This window comes from Phalacrocorax carbo, chromosome 7 (assembly GCF_963921805.1).
Source record: "Phalacrocorax carbo chromosome 7, bPhaCar2.1, whole genome shotgun sequence".
NCBI lineage: Eukaryota > Metazoa > Chordata > Aves > Suliformes > Phalacrocoracidae > Phalacrocorax > Phalacrocorax carbo.
In genome coordinates, this window is record NC_087519.1 from 34,783,267 (window position 1) to 34,800,089 (window position 16,823).

Sequence of the window (16,823 nt, forward strand, 5' to 3'; positions counted from 1 at the left end):
TATTAACAAAATACAATCCCAGTACATTTCCCCAGGGGACAGTATTTAGTTCCAAAAGATTGTCAACCCTGTACTCTAACACACTGGAATTAGTTGTTTGTGTACACTAAATCCATTTATTTTAAATTTATTTTGTCTACATTTAGTGAAATAAAAACATCGCCCTGTACAATCCACCATCAGCAGTGAGTACAACAGCAAAAATTATTATACAGTTTATACACACTAAAATCTTTTCCTTTTCCCTATAAAGAATCCAGAACAAACCTCATCAATGTAGAGTTTAATTTAGAAGAACGCAAATTACAGAAGGGAAAGCCAAAATTATTATGGTCTTTTCTGAGCCCCGAGAAGTTCCTGATTCATGTTGTTGGAACAGTGTGTGCAGCTGGAAGAGTGAAACATGCTCAAGTTGTCTTCTTGGGTCTTCAAAAAATTACCAAATATTTAAATTAAACATGGCTAGTTAAAGAAACATTTGAAGCAGAGCAATATAACTGGGAATTTTGCTTTACCAGTTGTGGTTTCTTTTAAACCCAACTTATACAATGCGCGAAGTGCTAAGCAACACTACAGAAACACATTTACATCAACACTGAAGATCTGGGGAAATGAAATTCCAACAATTTTATTTTTTTAAATGAGCTGTATTTTCTAAATTTGTTTTTATTTTTCTGTTTTCATACAGTATTGAAAACAAACGCGGCACATTCACATTTTCCCGAAGAATTGTAAGGATGATCTCTACAGGGATAACGTTGAAAAGCCTGAAGCTCAATCAATTGATGTTGAAAACTCTCAAAAGGAGTAAAAGGCTTGATCTGAATGGTCTAGAACATGTATTGTAATTTAATAGAAGAGATGGTCGTCTTAATATTAATGATTTAAAAGAACTTCCCAGTTCATGCGAAGAGTATAGTCCAAGAATAAATCAAATTTTCTGAATGCATTTTATGCTACGTAAGTATATACTTTGCGATCCTCAGGTGTTCGCGCCAAATATTCTCTCTCAATAAGTCCTTCAATACGTTTTTTAATAACAACTGGACTTGGTAAGAATCGGGCCTTCAGCTGCTGAGTTACCTAAAACGTAAGATCAAAACCAATAATATATGATCACAAGGCAAGTAAGATCATTAAGAATCCTAACTGACCAAAATAATCAGAAAAATAGATCTAGATGGGGGCTGGCTACGACCATGAAACATGAGCAGCAGTCTGCAAACTTCTGATAGCCCCGTCCCTGTCCCCCCCCCAAGTAAGTAGCTTGCTCATTTTTGGGTATGATTCAAAGTACTGACCCTCTACAGAGGCATGGTCACAACCTGAAAATCCTCTCGATTTCACAGCCCTAAGGGAGTTCATGAGCAGAAAATGCATACTATTCCTGAAGTTGTCAGAACTTAGGAGTTAAGAGCAGCAGGACTCCGATATCTCTGCTAAGCGCTCAAATCTCTCAAACCTGGACCCAACAGTCAGTAACAAGATCAAAGCAGAAAATAATTAATGTTAAGTACAGTGCTTTTTGTTGCCAACTTATTTCAAGGAATTTGATATCACCTTAATAGCACTAAAAGGAGGAAGGAAAATTAGATATACCCACGAGTACATCCTATACTGAAAGGTAAGGATTTAGATGTCTTCAAATAGAGAGGGAGAAAAAGAAGGATGGATTAAACACAGCATCCCTCCAAAGCCTTTCAGAATCATGTTAGTGAGAGCTGTGTATCTACTTTCATGAATTAATAGGAAAAGCAAAAAGAATTCCCAAGCCCGCATGGAAACTGTGTACAAGCATACCTCTGCTACTAGCACATTATGTTGCATCTTCTTCCTAGATTTCATTATCCGAACTATAGCAGCTTCTATCTCATGTTTTCTGTCATCATCTACTTTCTGTCTTGTTTCTTTCCTTTCTGGATCAGATTCTCCTTGTTTGGCAGCAACTTAAAGAAAAGAAAGAGAATGTAAAGTATGTTAGCAAAATAAAAATTAATTTCATTGTGTAAGTGTTAGCTTCACTATTTATTTCATCTAGACATCAAGTTATATTTTCCTGAGTTTTGACATTCTCAAACTTCTTTTTTTTTTTTTTTTTTTAAATGAAAAGCAGCCACAAGAACATATTGACACTTTCTGGCATATTGTGATAGCAACTGACAAGGTAACAATCTGTTATTTAATTATTGCTATGTTAAAATTTGAACAGTACTCAAATTTGCTGACAGGCACCACCAACCCCCATGCTCCCATTAAATAGTTTTCTAATATAGCAAATAATCCATTAATTAAAATAGAAAAAGGTTTTAAATTTACTTCATAAACTAGTTCAATACTTTAGAAGTTCATCAGTCAGAAAAAATAGTCTAACTTTATCCTCTCCAACTCAATTATATTTGTTGTATTCTGTTATCTTCTATTTAATTTCTGCCCTTACGTCTAGCCTTTCTCACTCTTTCACCCAAGCGTCATTGTAACCAAGCCCTCCTCCCACACTGCTCTACCACTTTCCCCCTTACCCTTCTTCACTCAAAAGCCCCAAGTATCAAATTTACTCTAAACCCATCTTTAACCCCAAATCATATTCCCCAGTCACAAGACGTTTATGGAGAGGAAATGAAAAAGCAGAATTCCACTAAAGCTTGAACAGTTATCACAGATTATACTGTAATTATGCCAGGGAAGTGCCTTGGGCCCTGTTGGGTTCTCAACATCCCCGTTTGGCTGCTGCACTCCTGCTCACCAGAAAGATTCTCCAGACATGGCAAAGGTGTTGACACCACAGCAGTCTGCATGCACATGAAGACAGTCTAGCTATTGCTTATGCAGAGAGATACATGTAGCGTAATGTGCGTAGGTACTACTGGGTTTTACATGCTCACATCCCTGGACACAGCGTGCTGCACAGAAGCCCAACAAGTTACATTAGGTGCAACAAACAGCATGTGAATTACTAATATGCCAAGGATGCTGCATATTTTATGTACTGAGATCTGCAAAGTCAGAAAATATTTTTACATGTACTAAAACTAAGAACTAATCTTCCAACACACTTGAAACGTATCCACAGCAATACTACAACTCAAATTATTTCCAGAGAGCTTTCTAGACAAGAGGTATCAACATTACTTATGCATAAGACAAACCATCACTTTAATCACCTAATGAAGTGGTATTGTGCCGATCAGCTTCTCTTATTTGTTAAACCCAAATCATTGCCCAAAAGCAGCATAGCTGCCTGGAACTTGGAAACGGCTGTTGTATCATGGGCTAAAAACACCACTCAATTTCACAGCAGTACAGCAACTTATGAGGCAATTTTCCTATTTCTGAATCAATCAGAAGCATATTTTTAATTTTATGCTTTAGTTTGAATTTTACTTCAACATGTCCTTTTAAGAGATAATTACAAGTTTTGTAAAGTAAAAGGCTTAACTATGACTTCCATACTTTTCTCTGTATTTATATTTTCATTTTGATGCAACAAATCATCAACAAAAAAATACATTACTCTCTTCCTTTTACTTGTATGGACATCAACCCTGCAAAAGATAATTTGACATTTTAAGGCAGTTTTGGGACTGCAGGACAGTAGAATATAAAGCTCTCTTACCTGTCTGAATCTTGACTCTGTGTAGTTTAGATGTGAACTGATCATTCACTGTAAATATATGACCATTTTCTATTTCTTTTGATTTAGGCTCCTTTGTAAGAACACGTTGTGTTGGTTTGCCACATGCAAGGGACTGTAGGGCTCTAACCAGTTCTCTTTCAGGGATATCAGTTTCTTGTTGAATTTCCTAATGAAAATATAATCAGTTTATGGCTATGGCAGACGTAAGTATCATATTTTGGTAATAACAGCCCCAATTGCTGAAATGTCCACCTTCAAACATACAAAATAATACTACTATGACAGTTGTGAGGCTTGAAGGGTTAGAACTCATTCAGTAGTAAAGTATCAACATGTACTATGCAAAATGATCCACCTGGGTCAATCTACAGGGAATTCTGTCAAGTAAATAGTCACCAAGAGCTGAAAAATAGAAGAGTGAATAATCTGAATAAGCTGTTTCATTTCACTGTAATTTTTGAGAGGGCTGAAAGAATTTGTTCTCTGTCTCCAACATTTGCTGAACCGAGTGAAACCAAACCTTCTAAGTAACTCAGTAATGGAAAACATCCACAAAGTTCCTGAGCATTCCTGACAAAGAACTGCATGAATGCTTTTGCTTTTGCGTTCAGCAGCACGGGTGAAAGTAAGATCTTTACAAATGAAAGCAAACAAGGTCTAGTTTCACTGTAACATAGAAATACTCTAGATTAAGTACACCACCTTTCTGAATAACCGACACTATTTACAGCCCAGATGCCCTTAGAATCATAGAATTGTTAAGGTTGGAAAAGACCCTTAAGATCATCGAGTCCAACCACTAACCTATCACTGCCAAGTCCACTAAACCATATCCTCAAGCACCACATCTACATTTCTTTTAAATACCTCCAGGGGTAGAGACTCAACCACTTCCCTGGGCAGCCTGTTCCGATGTTTGACAACCCTTGTGCTGGCACTTCCCTTGGACAGGACTTCTCCAGGTGAAGTACAAAGAAAACCATCATAGTGCAGTAAATATAGGAACTTTGAAAAATGTTTGTAAAAACGTGTACATAACTTGTTGCACCTCTGCCAGTATTCAGAGTTTGACTGAGAGCTGTGTGTTAGGTAAGTCACAAGTGATCATGAGTTAGTAAGCAAATGATATTGGATGCAGAATGATGCCTTAACTTCCTCTAGAAGTAGACCAACTACTGCTTCCTCAAACCTAATTTGTTTTACTGAGCTCCCATTCATCAGACGTTCATTTTAGCCTTATCTCTATTTTCTTCCTTTTTCTGGTTTGAGGAAACTGCAGACATCTCTGACTTCACATTCCCATTCAGACTCTTGAGGGACCTCTAGCAGATAAAGGTTAAACTACCAAATAGAAAAAATAAACCTCACAGACATGTAACTGTCCACAAGAGCTGTCACTTTCCCAGTTCCCCACCTTTGGTTCTAAAGAGCGGTATCACGCTCTTCCACTCTCCCCATAAATTTCTAATGCTCACGGCACACAAGTCAGACCTTCCTTCAGGCTAAAAGCAACAGTAGCAACTCCCCATGATCAAAATGTTAAGATCTGTAAAACACTATAAATAACGCGTTAAAAGTTCTTTAAACAGTGACCAGAAAAATCAAACTTCAGAGTACAACTAAGTTCTATTAAATGATGTTACTTCTTGAGTGTGCTCAAGTTTTTAAAAATCAATCTAGGAAAAAAACTGCCACTCTTCCGCGGTGATCCACCACTGACAACATGCAATGAAAATAATCTGGACGTACTGGCTTCTGCTCGGACTCTGTCATTAATTACACTGCATCTCATATACATCTTCCTACCAGGTCTCTGTGATGCCAAGGCTCAGACAGAGTATGCCTTACTTTTCAACTACAGACCCAACATTGCATGCACAATGACTTTATGTGAAATCATGTGAAATTATGGTTTTGACATGAGTTCAAATTCATATGAATAGGGTAAATTAAAAAAAATCAGTAAGGCTAAAATTAAAAAATTTCAGAATTTGATATCTACTGCTTATGGATGATTGGGAAATAATAAAGCATTCTTAAGTTTAAGAATATTCATAGTATTGGAAATAAGTGGCATACCCATGTATTTTAACTGTTTGCTAGTGTCAAAATGCCTCTTCCCAAGCAGCTCACAAAAAGTTATTTTCTTATTTTGTTGCTTTATTTAAAACACAGCTGTTACCTTCACGCATTTTTCCATATCCAGCGCAAGGTAGTATTAAAAAACCAAAACAAACCCAGAGTGCTATAATGCTTTACATGGTCACAAACAAGAAGTTTACTGAAATGGATTGATCAGCATAAATTTAACAAACCAAAGGAAGGTGACGCTTAGATTTTAGGACTTCGGTAAATATAAAGCCTCGAGGCTACAAACCAAATCCATCTTACTAATGATGTAATGCCTGTGACATGCAGGCTCCAAAACTTTCATTTTTTTATCAACACCTAAAATTAAACCTTTCAAACCTAAATCACTTGTGCAAGGAAATATATATACTCTGCTTTTGATGAAAGTGAAACAAAAAGCTAAAACGGATTTTGAGGTTTTTTTGATGCTAAGCGTCCTTATACTAACCACTATATGTTTCTGTGTTGATTTTACTTCACTCTGTAGCATTCCAATTCAGCCACTAACGTATGCAAGACGTTTGGGTTTCAGAATTTATAAGCTAGCATTAAATTAAGAACCTCAGAAAGAACTGCACTGCAATATGCTGCCTCAGAAGAAGGCAAAAACTGAGTTGGATAAAAAAGTGTAGCTATGAATGCAAACGGGGCTAGCAGATGTTCCTGTGCTCTCTTTTTCCTTCAGTCTGTAGCAGATCATTTTTCTAAACATATTTTTATAGAGACATTTGATGTGACAGTGAAAAATTTATACCTTTATTCCCCATCTCCAAAAATACCTTATTTTAAAGGCCACACTAGAGTTGTGCACAGGAGCAGTACTGATTACACAATTTTAGTTCTAAAAATATTACCAGGTGAGCTCTATGTGGAGGCTACAAAAGGGATGGTTCTAGCCATGGAACTGCCTTTGTCCAGTTCTACACAAGAAAAAAGCTTATTAGAAGGAAAAAATGCAGAAGGAAATTAGAAGGAAAAACATTATGTCATTTTGTAGAAATGTTCCCCCCTCTCCCATTTTTGTTTAGACTTCAACTTGTGTATCTTCCAAAGCAGGGATCAGCAAAAGAGACAACAGGTGAACCATTTTTAAGTTCTAATCTCTCATTTTTGTGGAATTATTCAGCAACTTTACTTCTACTACAGTCGCATTTGTATTTCTTGTTTTTTAAAGCTAAAGAAGGAAGCAAAGATTTTCCACTTATTTTTGATATAATTAAAAAATTGTGCATTTCACCTTTTAAAATACTGAGGTGTATTGTAAAATAACAGAAAAATGTACTATTAGATGAGACCTGAGCAGAAGAAAGTGAATTCTTTAAAAAAATTAGGATTCATTGAAGGCTTCCATGATGATCCTTCCTGTTAGTTATAACCTCTTGGTCATTAACCTAGACCCATACCGCCACCAGTTCTTTTGCATAGATAAACAAACATTGCTGTATAGGAATACAATAATTTCATACATTTTTGTGAAGGAATTTTGCTATGCAATAATCCTTTAAGTTTCTGTAGCATCTTATGCATAATTTTTTGCATCGTCATTATCCCATTTTTCTCTCAATCACGTCTTATTGGCTGTTAGAATTATTGTGAGGATCTTGTCAAGTTTGCAATTAATGATCGCACTGAATGCAAAACAAAACAGCAAGTCTGTTCAACTGCGAAGGCAACTTCAATGTAACCTATTAAGCTGTGAATCTGCAGAAACACTTGTATATCAGACAGTTCTATTCTTACACAAACACACACCACAAGTCATCTCTCATGCGATGTTGCAGCAAAAGCACTAATTTGATATCACAGAAGTAACAGTTGCCCAGCACTCAGCAATTAATGATGGTATTCAATAATCAATTAACAAAGATAAAATTCATTCTATTCTTAAATTTTCATAAGCTTTCCTGACTGTTAAAGACAACTCCCACACACGTCACCAAAGAAGCCAAACGAAACAAATATGCCTTCTTAATGTTTTAGTTACAGTGGGACACAAAGAGTTTAAGAGCTCCCAAACCAGAAATAAACAAAACATAGACAACCTAAAAGCACATGGACATATTTCTTTATCACCTGGTTTTACTAAAATAAACTATAATTTAGATCACATTAAAAATTGTATTTTTCACGGCTCTACCAAGTATTATTTATTCCTATATGGGTGAGGCTCTGCTACTCATAAAGCCTACAATTTTGAAGAATAAGGTAGCCACTAGCCCAATTTTAACACCAACTTCAAGACAAAAGGAGCTGTTAAGTCCCCCTCTTCACCTCCCACCCCGCCAAGTGTTACGCAGAGAAAGTGCTCAAAGCTGTAATGCTCCTGCAATAGATTTCACAACACACAGGACTTTCTGTGCTCTAAAATAACCTTTTTTTTTTTTTGAACTATGAGTAGTTTATTCTTCATTAACAGGCTAGAAGTATGCCAAATAAGCTGAAAACAAATTCCAAACAAAAAGGCAAATGATTATTATGCACAGCACAGTCAAAAGTAGATGAGAAAACCTGGAAATCCACTCTGTTTCAAACTGCACCCATACTGCTTTTCAAGGCTGCCAATGCTCTCTCAAACAGAAGATAACATCTAAACCAAAACTGTTAACTGACATTAACAATACAATGCTCAAACCTCATAGCACAGGATTCTACTCCACTCCCAAAGGCTTCTTCATCATTGTCTATCAGCTGACCACTTCAACCTTTCGCAGCAATGCCTCTCTAGTCTCCTTGTTAAGAATTTATCTGGACTTTCTTCATTGCCCTTTCTGGCTCACCAGCTCAGAGAAGGGATGAAAGTTCTTTGATTCATGCTACAGCTCACTCCAGCCTGCCAATTTAAGCACTTCAGTGTTTAAGAAGCCAGGATACAAACCCTTCTCCCCTGCTTCGGCCTCTAAATCCTGTTTCTCAAAAGATAAATGAGCAAATGGAGCCACCTGCTGCATCCCAACTTCAGCTCTTCTATAGCTCTGTAGCTTAAGATAACCATACTCACAACTCTGCAACATTTCTGAAAATGTCTGTTACCAAATAATTTTCTCCCCTAGGATTACTTTCCAGGTGCATTGCTAATGATCTGCTTCCTGAATTTACCAGCCTGATCCACACTCAGATAGAATGAGAGGCACTTGATCTTCCCCGGTCTATTTAAGAGGACAAAAAAGTACCTAAATAAGTTATTCAAAATCAGGTGAGAAAACGACAGCACTTACCTCAAATGTGTATTTTTCTCTGTTGTTAAAGAGCATTAATATCGTCATCTGGAAAGTGGAGACTTGCAATATGTGCTTCCGTGTATTTGAGCCAGTAACTTGGGCACCTCCTACGCCAACCTCTGAGCCATCTTCCTATTTTAAAATTACAAAACTACTATTAGATTTTTCTCCACTGCGAAATATTTTACCTCGGTAGGATGAAAGTTATATAATGAAATAATTATCTAGGAGATCAGTCTACTCAAGTGATAGAACAGCATATGCCTGGTGGCACAAACAGAATGCCTCTCCAATAGCTGTCTTAGAAGCACAGGGTAACTGAGGTTGGAGGCACCTCTGTAGGTCCCATGGTCCAGCCACCACTCAAAGCCAGGCTCATCTAGAGCAGGATGCTCAGGCTTGTGTCCAGTCAAATATTGAGCATCTCCAAGGACAGAGACTCCACCACCTCTCTGGCCCCTGTTCCACTATTTGTCCATCCTCTGGTTTTCTCACTCTTATCTTAAAAATAATCAAAATATTTATCCTACAGCAATAAAATTAACATCCTCACAAATGCACGTTATTAATACTTTGTTTTATAAAAAATTGTGTTTTAATTTTGCACTGCCTTCTATGTTCCCAAGCATCATGCCATTACCACCTCTAGCTTAGCATTTTAGAACTTGTCTAAATCACTAGCAAATTAATCTCTTGTAGATAAACAGAAAACATTGTACTGCTATAAACTCTATGAGTCACATGTTTGAAACAACGTTGGCTAAATTGGTTGCACTCTACATACGAAAAGCAGGCTAAACTTGGCTTAACAACACTTTTTCACATTAACAAAAATTACTCTGAAGAAAAACAAGTTTAATTTCACTTTTGACTGGTTCACAGTCAAAAAAAGCCCAAAACACTCAAACCACTGAGGTCCCTTCAAGATGAAAATTATTTCTTTTCAATGAGGTAACAAACAGATGATGCCGAGTGATGCACTCAAATTAGATTTGGGGGGTGGGGCCAAAAGAAAACTGCTATGAAGAAAGAATCAGACTAAAAAGCCGATGAAGGCATCTTATATTGTTAATGGGTAAGCTTTTATTTTGTAAAATTCTGAAGTTATTACAAATGTGCATTTGCTTACTTTAAAAAAGATACAATAGTCTTATAATTTTGATACTTTACCTTTTTAACAGGCCCATAGAAAGTGGCATTGAGGTCTGCAGAACCCATATGATGTTGGAGTGTCAGCTGCCGCCCACTATGTTTGGCTAAATAAAACCTGTAATAAAATTGAATCAAAAACGTAATGCATAGTTCACTTCTTGCATCCAAGACGAAATTGCTTTAAACAGTTACGCAGACTTTTCATAGCCATTAAAGACACTAAGAAACTTCTGACTTTTGCTTTTTCAAAACATTAACTCTAACAAGAGTTCTGACTGAAAGCTCTCAAAAACTCAAGCCTCATAAGGTGACTTGCATTCTCTAATTTTCACATGAACAGAAGAGCAGCAGTATGCTAGCATGTCTTTAACTGTAATGGTAAAACAGATATGTAAGTTAAGCTTAGAAAGTTTCTTCTTAAAACCTCTCTAAAAATCTGTTTTAATACATACCTTCTAAATATTTCAAAAGCGTGTCTGGGAGCTGGAGGGATGTTGCACTTTGGTGTGGCTGACTGAGTAGGCCAGTAACCTGTTGTGAGGACCCGCACTGTGAGATCAACACCACCTAATGAGACCTAAGGACAATTGGAAGAAAACATCCACTATTTTGAAAGAGGATCACGTCTCACCATTTTCTGTATCAGTGTAGAATGTACAGAATTTTCACAGACTAAGGAGAAAAAAATATACATTTATCTATAAACTTTATTTTTGCAAAGCCAGACAAATGAATTCATCACTATTGGTAGACGGCAGAGCAAAAATCCTCCGTGTTATTCCCCTCTGGCATTGAAGAGTGTACAGAGCTTCACAAAATAAATTCTTAACCAAGGATCAAATGCATGTAATCATAAACAGAACTCATAATACATGTAACAATTCTTTCTAAACAGGTTTTTGACAACATACAGTAAAGCCAGGTTGCTAAACTTACAGAGTTACTCTGAAACTGATACATCTACTCTCTGGAAGCAGAGGGTAAATACTGAATATCTAATATTAAACCACAGGGAACCTTTCCTGCAATTTGCCTCTGGAGTGCAGTGAGTGAACAGTTACTCACTTGTACGCACACAACCTAGCCACTTTTGGCAAAGACAGCCATTAGCATAAATATTCAGCACTGGTCAGGAAACACTCTACAACTGAAGTGTTGCTCTATGAAGTAGTTTTGTTAGTAGGTGATAAACATCTGGCTACCAGTGAGGCATAATCCTCATTAGGTATCTCAACTAAGCTGATTATTATTAAACCTGAAACTGACTACTTTCAGCTCTAGGAGGTATAACTAATACCTTCAAAAGAACACACATTATGGACAAGAAAAACCGAAGCATACTATATCCAACTTGTTATAAACCTACTACATAGAAATAGAGGATGTCATATTTTAGAAGGTCAAAACCTGCCATATGAAGTCAGTAACTTCCACTATTAAACAGCAGAGTAGCATTTCCATGCACTATGGAAGAGTTTTTGTATTGTGCGTGTTGAATGCCTGTGTGCATCAACAAACTTGTGCCTAGGAAACTTCTGAAAAATCTAGACAGACAGGTGACTGGCTACTCATACAGAAACCCCTTTGAATTTCACTAGGTTTTAAGAGGAACAATTTGTAAAAGTATGTAAAGAGCCATATCAAGGTTGTTCTGTACCCAACATTACCGCCACGCTTCTAATTTCATAACACCAACGTCATGAGGCTCACAAGAAAAATTCAAACAGCCGTTTAGATATAGAAAACTAGTTTATCTGTGAACTACCTAAGAGAAAAAGCTTCATCAATTTTCTCCCTCCAGCCAAAACATTGGGAAAGGCCACCAATGCAGACAGAAAGATAGAGAAAATATCTTTATGTGGAACTGAAACATCTTAGTTGAGATGGTACCACTTTCTGAATTTTTTTGGTCTTAGCCAGACCAGAACACAGCATTAATTTAGAATGCTTCACATCATACATTATACAGAGCATTGAACAGTTTGTGACTTGAAAAAGTTTTGGAAAAATTTTATTTTACAAGATGTCTTTTCAGCATAAAAATGGTATGAACTGATAGAAAGTGCCTTGAAGTGATCCGATCTTTACAAAACTCCAACAAACTGAAGTTTCAGGATTGCAACTGTAGAAATTAGGCTGGATTTTCCCTAGTCCTGAGCTTTCCACTTACTGATAGCAAGCCAAATCACCATCTACACAGTCCTTGGCCCTACCTATATCTCAGGATATAGGACCCAGCAGAAGACTTTGCAGGTCAGATTATTCAGAGAGGAGCAGATGTCTGCCTCCTCTAGGAGGCACCATACATATTCAAGCTACACATACTGTTTAAAGAGGAGTAGAATGGATTATTTCCTGTAAAACACAGTATCACCAGCAAGTTAACTGTAACAAAACCCCCAAAATCTTCCTGTATTTCTTCTCAAATATTATTGACGCTAATAGAAATATATATACTTCCATCATAAATGAGTACTCCAGAAATTTCATTAAGAGGCCATGATTAGGCTGACCAAAAGGCAGCCACCAGGCAAACTGCTGGTCTCTTGCTAAGGAAAAGATGTAGTTCCAAATAAGGCCTAGCAGAACATCTGTTAACATTTTTAATTCATCTTATTAGCTAAAAAGAAGATAGAGACATCATTTATTAACTCGCTTAAACTGCCTAGTAAAGTACATGAATCTTTAACACAACCCCTCACATGTACAAATCCCACATGCTACCAAAAAATGGGAATGCTCTACCAAATTGTTCTTGAAATTAATACTTTAAGCGCTGTAGAAGGAAAACATGATTAGCCACTAAAGAGAAAAAAAAGCAGCAGTAAAGCTGTCTGTCCCAAACACCTTTATATCTATGTATGAGTGTCTACAATCTTTTCTGAAACTCCTTTTAGAATGTCCCATTCTTTCACTCATGATGATTCCCAGTATGCTGATGAGGAAGATTTCAGCTCACTGCTTCAAGACAAGGATTTCAGATCACTCTGCACAACAAGGGACATTGGACAGAGTACATCCATGAACATATTCCTGGCATTCAGATTTCTGGAACTGATTGAACCATACTTGATATACATACTTACTTACCTGCAGACAGGGAACTACTTCGTTGTTTATTATATATAAAGTGCTACTGAGTATCAGTATAGAAAAAAAAAAAGTGTTTGGAGCAAGTAAACTGGTTTTTCAAAAATAGAAGCGCTCTCTCTGTTATGCAATATTCCAGAGGTCCACTTTTACTACAAGGTGTAACACTTATTGATTGACTAATTAAGTCCATATTTGGCAATTTGAATAAATGGTACATCTGCTTTTACTAAGCATTAACCACATCGAGAAAGTTAAATACGAGATGGTACATTTGTCAAATAGCTGCAGCATTCAACAGTTTCCCTGCTGTTCGCATAAAATACAGGTTGCAACGCAGATTACCTTTAACGAAGGAGAAAGGGAAGACTGCTGGTGACACGGTGTTTCTGAAACACCCGTGAGAAGGGGCAGCCGCCCCCGAGGAGCGCGGGCGCTCCCGGGCCGGGAGGCGGAGGGCGGCCGCCCCCTGCCGGCCGCCCGCGGGTAGAGCCGCCCAGCTGGGCTCCGCCGGGCCGCGGGTCTGCGCCTGCGCACCCGAGGCGTTCCAGAAGGACGCGGGTGCAATAGAACTTGAAACAGGATTTCACGGAATGAAATTGGCACTGCTCAAGCTGTGAATCAGACTTCGAATTGACTTCTGTATTTCGGGAAGTACTAACAAAATGTGTAAGATGAGAAACACAGTAAAAGACATGTAACTGAGGGTGCTGACAGCATCCTTCTTTCCACACACATATACTAACAAATTAAAAACCAAAAGCCTTGATAAAGGTGTAGGGTTTGTACTTATGTAAAAGGACAAGCACCCAATAGCCCTACACTCTTACCCCAGTTGCCTGAAGATGTTGCCGGAACTCATCCATTGTCGTGTTTGAGATGCTCATGTCCCTGAACATTCCTTCCAGTTTAGACGTGAACTGACATCCACATTCAGTCTAAAATACACAAAATAACTTGTTGTGCCAGCATTATGAAAATAGAGCTTCTGATACGTGAACTACAGGACTAAGAGTTAGTTTATAAATCTCATAAAAATGGTAACTTCTGTACATTTGTTAACTGGGATTCCCATTTGCATTACCTTAATAACTTTTAAAAAAGTTTAATTTTTTTATATAAGGATCTAACCCTACATGTATCAAAACTTGCTTTCCTTCTCCTTTCTCCATTATTGTATTTTTTGTTTCTTTTTAGCCTCCTATCTCATCTTAAAGAAAAAAAAAATCTGTGAAAGCTTATCAGACCAAGACATACACTTTCACCTGCTTTTTAGCATGATACTGTAAAGGGAAATAATCTCTTTTTTTGTATCAGAAAAACACCCTGTTGTCTGAAGAGTGTATAATTTTAAAGGCTTACTGCAGATTGCCAAGTAACATTATCAGACATTTTGATAATCAGGGACATACGTATACATAGGTACGTGTGCACAAACACATGCATTTCAGTTGCACGTAAAGGACTTTGTGCCTATTTCTAAGACATACTTTGACATCTACGGTAAAGACAACCATGTTGGCTTCAGCATCCTAACCACTGTGCAAAGACATGAGAACGACATGACATGAGGCAGTTCCAGTCCACTGATTCATCTTGCAAACGTATGCCCTGTGCCTTCTAAATTGCCAGGCTAGATGAGATAGAGAGGTAACTGGGAAGGAATCAATGCCAATAATTTGGAATTAATGCTGGTAATTTGGAGAAATCTGATGCAAACAGGCTTCACTCACTGACAGAATATGAAGGTCAAAAACGAGGATCAGTGAAGTTTGATTTTAGGACCAAATCACTCTGGTTCAGAAGTTCCCTAGCCATTTATCATGCCAACTAGGAAGAAGCTGCATTAGAACTTGCTTCAAGGACTGTTCACCTTTTAGGTTTTACTTTCTTCTTCATCTCTTGGGCTATTTAATCGGCAAACTGAACCAGCTAAGGAAAACCTCTTTCTAGACACTGATTGGGTGGAAAAAAATCTCCCTATCTCAAACTACTTAATCAGAAAGGAATTGAGCATTCTCACCAATCTGCAGATGGAAGCAACTAAAAAACAACAGTGCATGCAATAAAAAAATTATACCGTGAATAACAGAAAATCTAGCATAAAAAACAGTCTTGTCTTCAAATCCGGTCACTAGATAACAGAAGTTGTCCTCTTATTTGGGAAGTCTTAAATTTTGGAGAAAAAATATTTTCTTTTCTAGGTTACTCTATCATCACAGGTGCTTTCCAGAATTTTCTTTTTCTTTTATTTCCACAAAATTATTCATAAAAGCCTTTTTTATTTTCTGTTAGGGCTCTAAAATCAGATCTGTATTTTACAGCAATAGAGATTTATGTTATCTATATATGCCTTATGAAAAAACAGAAGAAACCATATTTATGAAAAAAAAATGAAGTGTATACAGATACTGTCTTACCTTTAATTTAGATATCATATTTTTCTCAGAGTCATCAGAAACGCTCTTGTTTGTGAGAAGTCTTCTTGCCAAGTGCTGCTTGTAGTAGCGTTCAAAAACATCTTTCTCTTGCATAAACCTAAATAAAACCATTGCCTTATCCAATATAGTTTCTACTTCTTGCTCTGTTAGCTGTAAAATAAATAATTTGCTGGTTTTAACCTTCCAGCACAAGTGTCTTATACAACCTAAATACTTCAAGTAATTCACAGCAAGTGAATGATCTAACGGTAGCCTATAAGGAAGCCAACGAACCTGGTCCAACATGTGAACAACAGAGCCAAAAGAACCGTGCACAAACGCAACAAAGTGGAGAAAGAAATATATCTAAAATGGAGGGAAAAGCAATTGTGAGGGAGAAGGGAGATCATGGATACGTAGAATGCCTGGTAAATATAGCAGAAGTTCCTGGATAAGATTTTAAGTGTTTTTAAAAAAGCACAAATGGAAACCAATATTAGGAGTACGAGAAGTTAGCTTAGAATAAAAGCTTTTAAATGTTAAGACTCTTTTTGCAAAGCCTGCCTAGTGACACAACAAATAAAATGATTATTTATTAATAAATAGAATTTACTATTTGAATCCCAAAGCATAAGATGCTTGTAATAATAGTCAGCTTTATTCAGAGTCACTGAAGCCTCAGCTGAACCATCCTGTCCAGTTCCAGATGCTGTACCTTGAAAAGTTTCATGAAAGAAACTATGAAGTAAGACTGAAGAAAACAGCTGTACTTAAGCTAGAAGAGACAGATGTGGCAATAGTCCTCTGTTACGTAAAAGCAGTAAAAGAAGCAAATTGTTTCCTCTGCCCAATTGACTTAATTATTCAAAAGAAATTACCAGATATTGAGAATAACTGCCAAATTATAAAGACATTTAAGGAACTGATATTTAAGTTTTCAAAGGAAGGGAGCTGCAAAATCTGCTACAATCCGATTTCATTTTTTGAGGGTGTATCTGCAAGAAGTAATCCAGGTATTTTGCTTCAGAGATGGGGGACAAGCCACACATCATCTTGATATTTCCTTGCGCCTTACATTTCTGTAAGTTTAGAACTAAAGTGTTATGGGTCACATATGTTACATGTATTTTTTTAAGGCAGTATTGCCATTTATCTTAATATTAAAATCATTCTTGGTGA

The 16,823-nt window shown here is 37.0% G+C and overlaps 1 protein-coding gene across 1 annotated transcript in view; it reads right to left on the bottom strand.

Moving 5' to 3' along the window:
* Window positions 1-602: 602 nt before the first annotated feature.
* CUL3 (cullin 3) overlaps window positions 603-16,823 on the bottom strand; it is a 60,306-nt gene continuing 44,085 nt past the window's right edge. The window contains exons 9-16 of the mRNA XM_064457378.1: window positions 15,645-15,815; window positions 14,055-14,162; window positions 10,587-10,711; window positions 10,153-10,249; window positions 8,980-9,114; window positions 3,614-3,800; window positions 1,801-1,946; window positions 603-1,083 (exon numbers count right to left, since the gene is read on the bottom strand). Coding sequence (XP_064313448.1) covers window positions 952-1,083; window positions 1,801-1,946; window positions 3,614-3,800; window positions 8,980-9,114; window positions 10,153-10,249; window positions 10,587-10,711; window positions 14,055-14,162; window positions 15,645-15,815 — 1,101 coding nt within the window. The 3' untranslated portion in view covers window positions 603-951. The remainder of the gene's footprint in view (window positions 1,084-1,800; window positions 1,947-3,613; window positions 3,801-8,979; window positions 9,115-10,152; window positions 10,250-10,586; window positions 10,712-14,054; window positions 14,163-15,644; window positions 15,816-16,823) is intronic.